This window comes from Neolamprologus brichardi, chromosome 2, assembly GCF_056152115.1.
Source record: "Neolamprologus brichardi isolate AB-2024 chromosome 2, ASM5615211v1, whole genome shotgun sequence".
Classification (NCBI taxonomy): Eukaryota; Metazoa; Chordata; class Actinopteri; order Cichliformes; family Cichlidae; genus Neolamprologus; species Neolamprologus brichardi.
The window spans coordinates 16,618,899-16,626,823 of record NC_142105.1 but is presented as its reverse complement, the minus strand read 5'-3'; the positions used below and the strand labels follow the sequence as shown (position 1 = coordinate 16,626,823).

Here is a 7,925-nt window from a genome sequence, read left to right as displayed (position 1 = left end):
CTTGTGAAGTGGCTGTTTGGTCTCTCCAATGTAGAGGTCTGGTCATTCCTCGCTGCACTGTACAGCATACACCACATTGTTAAGTCTGTGTTTTGGCGTTTTGTCTTTCGGGTGAACCAGTTTTTGTCTGAGCGTGTTGCTGGGTCTGAAATGCACCGGGATGTCATGCTTGGAGAAAACCCTCCTGAGTTTTTCTGATACACCGGCTACATAGGGGATGACAATGTTGTTGCGTCTGTCTTTCTTATCCTCCCTCGTTGGTGTCTGATCTTCTTTTCGGTGCCTCTTTGCTGACTTTAAGAACGCCCATTTAGGATAGCTGCACGTTTTGAGTGCTTCCTTTTAGAGATGGACCGATCCGATATTACGTATCGGTATCGGTCTGATACTGACCCAAATTACTGGATCGGATATAGGCGAGAAATAAAAAATGTAATCCGATCCATTAAATATCAAAAAAGCACCTCACAAAACTTGCTACATGGCGTAACTCGGCTCATAACCGTAGCACTAGCAGCAGTATGCATCACGTGATAGAGCGGCTGTGTGTATTTGTAGCCTTGCTACCAAACCAGCATTTCATCTCCGAGGAAGTTTTCCCAGAGAGAAGTAAAGCAAGTGTGTAAGTTCATCTCTGAATGTCTGTAAAGCATTCCTACGTTAAGCTTAACAACAGATATATGGAGCAACTGCCTCTCTCTCTCTCTCTATCTCTCTCTCTCCTGCTGCTACTTCAATTGTGAAACTGCTTAATGATCAGCTGATTGGCTTTTCTGTCGCAAGTCCGTCTCTCTTCTTAGTTTTTGGCCCACTTCTCACCAGAAAGAGGAAACCAGCGGCTGAACAACAGCAGCACAATTAAGCTTGATCAGCTGTTGTTAGAATTTATTTAATATTACTTTCTACACCAGGATCTTTTTCTACGTAGCTGACGGCTGCTAACTGTGCAGGGGCGGATCTAGCAAAGTTTGGCCAGGGGGGCCGATAGGGCATGAACAGGGAAAAGGGGGCACAAAGACATACTTTTCTTTCTTATTCTCATTTAAAATGTCTAGCTTTTAATAAATAATTATCTGACTCTTACACCCAAAGTTTTAATCTGATGTAAAATATATAAAAGTCTATTACTGTATATAGTAACTTAAGTCTAACATACCCTAGTAAGCTATACTACTTTTTCCTTTGGGAAGATACCATCTGTGCAGTCTGCAATTCTGTTGAAGAAAGATGTTGAATCTATTTAATTATTCTTGAAAAATAATTTATTTCTGTGCATTTTTCCCCCTGCATCAAATTAAATTTGATTACATCGATTAAGCATCATGAGGAAGAGGGTGGGGGGTGGTTCCCTATTTTTTTTTTTTTTTGCTGGGAGTTTGCAACCCTATTAGTTAGGTTGCTTAATATTTCTGCTAAGTACTCTTTAAAATACCAGAATAGGGAGGATGGAGTAGGTTTAAGTTTATTAGATTGATCAGTGTTGCTGAACTATGAAATATTTTGGGCGCAGTGTATTTTTTACATACAGGTATAACAGAATAGCTTTAGTGTTGTTATTTATTTAAACTTGGGTATAAACTTATACAAAATGCAGAAGATATTAAAAAAACGTTTTATTGATTAAAAAACACACTATATCGGATTCATATCGGTATCGGCAGATATCCAAATTTATGATATCGGTATCGATATCGGACAAAAAAAATGGTATCGTGCCATCTCTACTTCCTTTACATGTGTGTGTTCCTTCTTTTTTCCTTCAGGCTTAGAGGGAACATGTTCCGCCCGGTGGTGTAGGGTCCTAATTACTCCAAGTTTGTGTTCCAGAGGGTGATGGGAGTCAAACAGGAGGTACTGGTCCGTGTGTGTGGGCTTCCGGTAAACTTCGATGTTGAGGTTGCCATTCTCTTCAATGTGCACAGCGCAGTCCAGGAAAGGCAAACAGTCGTCCTTTGTGTCTTCCCTGGTGAACTTGATGTTTTTATCCACAGCGTTAATGTGCGCAGTGAAGGATTCCACTTCTTGTGTCTTGATTTTGACCCAGGTGTCGTCTACATATCTGTACCAGTGGCTGGGTACTCTTCCTTTGAAAGAGCCAATAGCCTTCCTTTCCACTTCCTCCATGTAAAGGTTGGCTACAATAGGTGACACGGGGGAGCCCATGGCACAGCCATGTTTTTGTCTGTAAAAGCCTTCGTTGTATTTGAAATATGTAGTGGTGAGGCAGAGGTCTAACAGTGTGCAAATCTGATCGGGTGTGAAGTTGGTCCTGTCCTCCAAGGAGCTGTCTTCTTGTAGTCGTTTTCTGACAGTCTCCACTGCCTCCGTGGTGGGTATGCAAGTGAAGAGAGAGACTACATCAAAGGACACTATGGTTTCATCTGGATCCAGGGTAAGTTTCTGGACCTTGTCAGTGAAGTCGGTGGAGTTCTTGATGTGGTGTGGGGTGTTCCCCACGAGAGGAGCAAGGATGGTAGCAAGGTGTTTTGCAGTGTTATAAGTGGCTGAGTTTATGCTACTGACTATGGGTCTGAGTGGGACAGCTTCCTTGTGGATTTTAGGAAGTCCGTAAATGCAGGGTATGGCATCCCCTGGGTAAATATGTAAGGCAGTCAATGATTTTGTCCTTTTCAAAGTCTTGAAGGCAAGCTATAACTTTCTTTTTGTAGCTGCTGAAGAAGCTTCTCGAATGAGAGGTGAAACGTCTTCAAGTAACTTAAAGAAGTCCAGACGCTTTTCTTTGCAAGCTCCTTTGACTACGATGACCTGGATGACTGAGAACCTTCACAGACATGAAACCACAGTGCGCACAACAGAAGGCACCACAGGGGGATATAGGGGCTAAGAAAGTTACGCACGATGTGATTTAAGTACAGTGGACAGAACGTTACGTACACTCGTCATGGGCATGGATGTTATGATAATTTAGGGCTTTTAATGTTTTCTTTGAACTGTTGTTTTCAATAAAAGCAAGAATCCGGTGCTCAATTTTGAATTTATTTTGGGTTTTCACATAGGGTCAAAAGGATCCACACCCCCACTCACTTTTTAATAAATACTCCTTAGCAAGTTGCACCTCGACCCGACGCTTTTGGAAGCCCTCGGCAAGCTTATGTGACCACTCTGCTATTTTATAATTTTAAGTTGTGGGCTTCCAGTCACGGCCTAACTTTTAAGTGTAGTCTACAAATTCTCAGTTGGGTTAGGGTCAGGGCTTTAGAAAGGCCGCTCCAGAAGCTTAACGTTAATCTGCTTTATCCTTTACAACAAGCCATTAACTGTTTTAACCATCTAGGTGTTGATGTAGTATGATGAAGCAGTCCTTTGTCTTCATTGTTCCATCCAGTTTGTGCAATGCACCAATACCACTGCAGCAAAACAGCCGCAGAGTATGTTGCTACCACCACCAAATGTTCTTAGGTTTGAAAGCCTTGTCTTTACTCCTCCAAACAAACCTCTTGTTACTGTGGTTAACATTTCTACATAGTAGATTTAGTTTGTCCATCCGAGCAGCTACAAAATTCATTCACTGTGGCACAGCGACGCTGCTGTATCCTGCATTTTCCATTTCATGTCAGGCTTCTTCTTAGTTTATATTGTTCACTTAGTGTTTCCCATCTTATCCTCTCTTGTCAGTCCCCTGGTTTAGTTATTTCATGTGTCTGGGTTAAACCATTTAGGTGTGGTTTTCACTTCCTGTTTGTTTTTGGTAGCTACTTGTATTTAACATTTTGTTTCTTAATCGTCTGCACCTGCATTTTGTTTTTCCCACGTGTCCTGATTGCTGTATTCCACTCACTTCTTTGTGCCAGCATCTGTTAACCTTTTCTGCACGTCTCCAGTTAGTTTGGATTTTGTTTATCGTCTCAGTTGGCTTCATACATTTTATCACCTGAAGTAAAGGCTTGTTTTTGGTTTGGTTTGCCTGTTACTATGTGTCTTTGTGAGTCATGACAAATTGTTTGAACTGATGATGTTATGATGAGTTATTTAGAAATGACTCCAAGAGACCTTCCTGACTCCTTCTTAGATCCTAACCAAGACTTTCTCATTGATCTGCACATTTGTCAGTCCACTGAGTGCTAGCAAACAAAATCTTTTTATGTTGGCAAAGAGAAACTACCAGCTGTAGTCAAGCATAAACACTAAAGAGGACTTAATATTCCTTAGCCTTGACAATTTAAAAGCCATTGTAGAACCTCCAGCACCATTTATTAGAATATTTAAGTGAGTGAATAGATCTATTTGAGTCTGTTTATATAACTGTGGCCCTGTGTGAATGAGAGAAAATTCAAATAAATCAAACGTATGCCTCTGAAGTAATAAAGTTGTATTCTGGAAAGAGAACAATTCAAAGAAATCATTAAAAGCTCAAAGTTACCATAACATTCGTGTCCATGATGAATGTAGTTAAACTTCTGATCACAATGTACAGTTCTGACACGACACTGATTCGGAGTGATAGACCCTCGCAGAGCTGAGCGATCTACAGAATAACCAAAAGAGTCAGTAAACCCTAAAAAGTCTTTTCATTCAGTCACTTTGGGGTCATTCTGTGAAAAATAAATCACAGATGTAACTACATTTCAAGGGACATTCAACTTAAATCAGTCAAATAAAGGAAAACAAAGAGTAGACACACATCACAACAATGTTAGCATAAGCAACATTTTACCTTCATACTATGAATACTGTTTGAGGCAAAGGCTCTTGAAAGAATGTTCGAGATCCTTGAGAATTCTGAAAGGAAAAGGTCTGAAAACTACTAAAAATGTGTCAGTTATAAGATATTCAAAAATTTTAATTCAAAAATCACAAATTACTCTTTAAATGTGACCATTTAAACATATATATACATATATACATACATATATGTATATATACATACATATATGTATATATACATATATGTATGTATATATATATGTGTGTATATATATATATGTATATATATATATATATATATATATATATATATATATATATATATATATATATATATATATATATATATTATGGAATGCTGTTTAGGAAAATATTATATATATATTACAATCAAAGTCGGAATATATAGAATGATCTTCTGAATATATAGAATGAAACTTGAATATATAGAATGATCTTCTGAATATATAGAATGAAACTTGAATATATAGAATGAAACTTGAATATATAAAATGATCTTCTGAATATATAGAATCAAACTTGAATATATAGAATGAAACTTGAATATATAGAATGAAACTTGAATATATAGAATGATCTTCTGAATATATAGAATGAAACTTGAATATATAGAATGATCTTCTGAATATACAGAATGAAACTTGAATATATAGAATGATCTTCTGAATATATAGAATGAAACCTGAATATATAGAATGATCTTCTGAATATATAGAATGAAACTTGAATATATAGAATGAAACTTGAATATATAAAATGATCTTCTGAATATATAGAATGAAACTTGAATATATAGAATGATCTTCTGAATATATAGAATGAAGCTTGTATATATAGAATGTATGAACCTCATTTTTAGAGATGATGTGTTTCTGAATTCTCTGCCTTTACAAAATGGCATCAGCTGAATTATTTCAGTACTTTTTAGAGCTTGACAACTGTTTTGCGACAGCTGTTCAAACTGCAAATGGTAGAAATAATTTGGATTTTATACTACGTCACCTTGAAGAACACGTTTTCATTATTGCAACATTCCTAGTGCTCATGAATAATGTTCAACAAAACGTTTCTGGGAGAAGATTATGCACACTTCTTGAGGGAATTTATCAATCACTGATGGAGATGTCAACTGAGCTAACACTTCGAGCAGAAGCTGAAGCACGTGTTATGGGCTCATTATATCATTCTACATCTCAAAGAGGAAGACCAAGGTAAGTGATAAAAATGGAAACAAATTTATTCATAATGTCTATGGCACTTGAGAGAGTCAAGAGATGGCAAACAAGATAATGAATGCAAGAAATAAGAAAGAAGTTAACATATTTCTTATTTTGTTTCTAACTCTTTTAGGTACAACATACCAGCTACTCAGCTGACTGACATGCGAGACTTGGGGTTTAGTTGGATGGCCATATCTCAAATGTTGTCAGTAAATGTTCGAACACTGTACAACCACAGGATACAACTAGGTTTAGTGGACTATGGAACTTTTAATAATATTTCAAATGTGGCTCTTGATCATCTCATTACTGAGATTCTTACACATACCCCTGGCTCAGGAGAATCCTACATTAGTGGTAGTTTGAGAGGAAGAGGAATCAGAGTTCAGCGGTGGCGAGTGTGAGAACGTTTAAGAATAGTTGATCCAGTGGGAAGAGCTTTGAGAGGACGGAAAGCAATTCAGCGGAGGGTCTACAATGTCACTGTCCCAAATCAAGTGTGGTATGCCTTTTTTCATGTTTTAAATTTGATTAATGTTAATTATTACTTCCTGCATTGTAGTAATATAATATTTTGTTTGTGTTTTAATAAACAATGTTGTATAATGTCTGGGTTTAAAATATTGTTTATCTCCAGAAATAGGTTACATGACAGAAGTACAATGTCAAAGTCATAGACCTTTATTTTAATGTACATCTAGTGTCATAATAATAATATATTTCTTCTTATTCCAGGCATATTGACACAAACCATAAGTTAAATCCTTGGGGGTTTGTGTTTCATGGAGGAGTTGACGGCTACAGTCGCTGCATTACCTACATGAGATGCTGCACAGATAACAGAGCATCAACTGCTGTGCAACTTTTCCAGAGTGCCGTTGATCTCTTTGGCCTCCCACAACGTGTCAGGGGTGATGCTGGCAGTGAGAATATTGATATTGCACGGTTTATGATTGAACATCGAGGGCCAAACAGAGGAAGCTTTATGGTTGGACGAAGTGTGCATAATCAAAGAATTGAAAGATTGTGGGGTGAACTAAACAGAGTTGTGTCAGCATACTTTAAAGACCTTTTCCTCTTTATGGAAAATGTTGGGATTTTAGATAGCACTGACCCATTTCATATTAGGGCTCTTCACCATGTATATCTTCCAAGAATTAACAGATCTGTGGATGAATTTGTAAATCAGTGGAACCATCACAGCTTAAGGACAATGGAAAATAACTCCCCGCTGCAGCTGTGGACTGTTGGAATGTTGCAACTTCCTCAGCATCACAGACCGCTCAGTCAAATGCACTTCAGACATCGTTCTTACCATCACCAGCAGTTGACGGCTGACTTGAGGCAGATCGACCCCTTGAGTGACGATGGAAATCATGGGATAGAAGTTTTTTTGACAGCATGCCACATGCTTCAGTTAAGTTATTAGTAAATTTGTTTGTGTTAATTAAAAAATGTATTTGAGTGCCAGACACTAAAAATTGTGAAATATCATGATACTGAAAAGGGTCCAAGACTATTATTTAGGCAAAAGTAAGGTAAGGTAAAAAGACTGGTTTTATCTTCAGATTCACTTGTGCCATTTAAATCATAAAAGTAGACAAATAAAGTGTTTAGACTACACTTGTCTTTCATTCAATTCAATTCAATTCAATTCAATTTTATTTATATAGCGCCAAATCACAACAAAAGTCGCCTCAAGGCGCTTCATAGATACAGAGAAAAACCCAACAATCATATGACCCCCTATGAGCAAGCACTTTGGCGACAGTGGGAAGGAAAAACTCCCTTTTAACAGGAAGAAACCTCCGGCAGAACCAGGCTCAGGGAGGGGCGGCCATCTGCTGCGACCGGTTGGGGTGAGAGAAGGAAGACAGGATAAAAGACATGCTGTGGAAGAGAGACAGAGGTTAATAACAGATATGATTCAATACAGAGAGGTCTGTTAATACATAGTGAGCGAGAAAGGTGACTGGAAAGGAAAAACTCAATGCATCATGGGAATCCCCCGGCAGCCTA

At 38.0% G+C, this 7,925-nt stretch overlaps 1 protein-coding gene across 1 annotated transcript; it reads left to right on the top strand.

Annotated features, from left to right (window-relative positions):
• The first annotated feature begins 4,718 nt into the window (after nucleotides 1-4,718).
• Nucleotides 4,719-7,335, top strand: LOC148106112 (uncharacterized). Its single transcript, XM_087851798.1, has 3 exons — nucleotides 4,719-4,753; nucleotides 6,322-6,408; nucleotides 6,642-7,335. The coding sequence occupies exons 1-3, from the start codon at nucleotides 4,719-4,721 to the stop codon at nucleotides 7,333-7,335; spliced, it is 816 nt and encodes a 271-aa protein (XP_087707924.1).
• Nucleotides 7,336-7,925: the final 590 nt, after the last annotated feature.

Excerpts from the sequence above, each read along its gene's own strand:
- LOC148106112 (XM_087851798.1), top strand. The coding sequence starts at position 4,719 with ATGTTCGAGATCCTTGAGAATTCTGAAAGGAAAAG. Across the intron at positions 4,754-6,321 it reads GAGAATTCTGAAAGGAAAAG|AATAGTTGATCCAGTGGGAA; the intron begins GTCTGAAAACTA and ends AGAACGTTTAAG. Across the intron at positions 6,409-6,641 it reads ACTGTCCCAAATCAAGTGTG|GCATATTGACACAAACCATA; the intron begins GTATGCCTTTTT and ends TTCTTATTCCAG.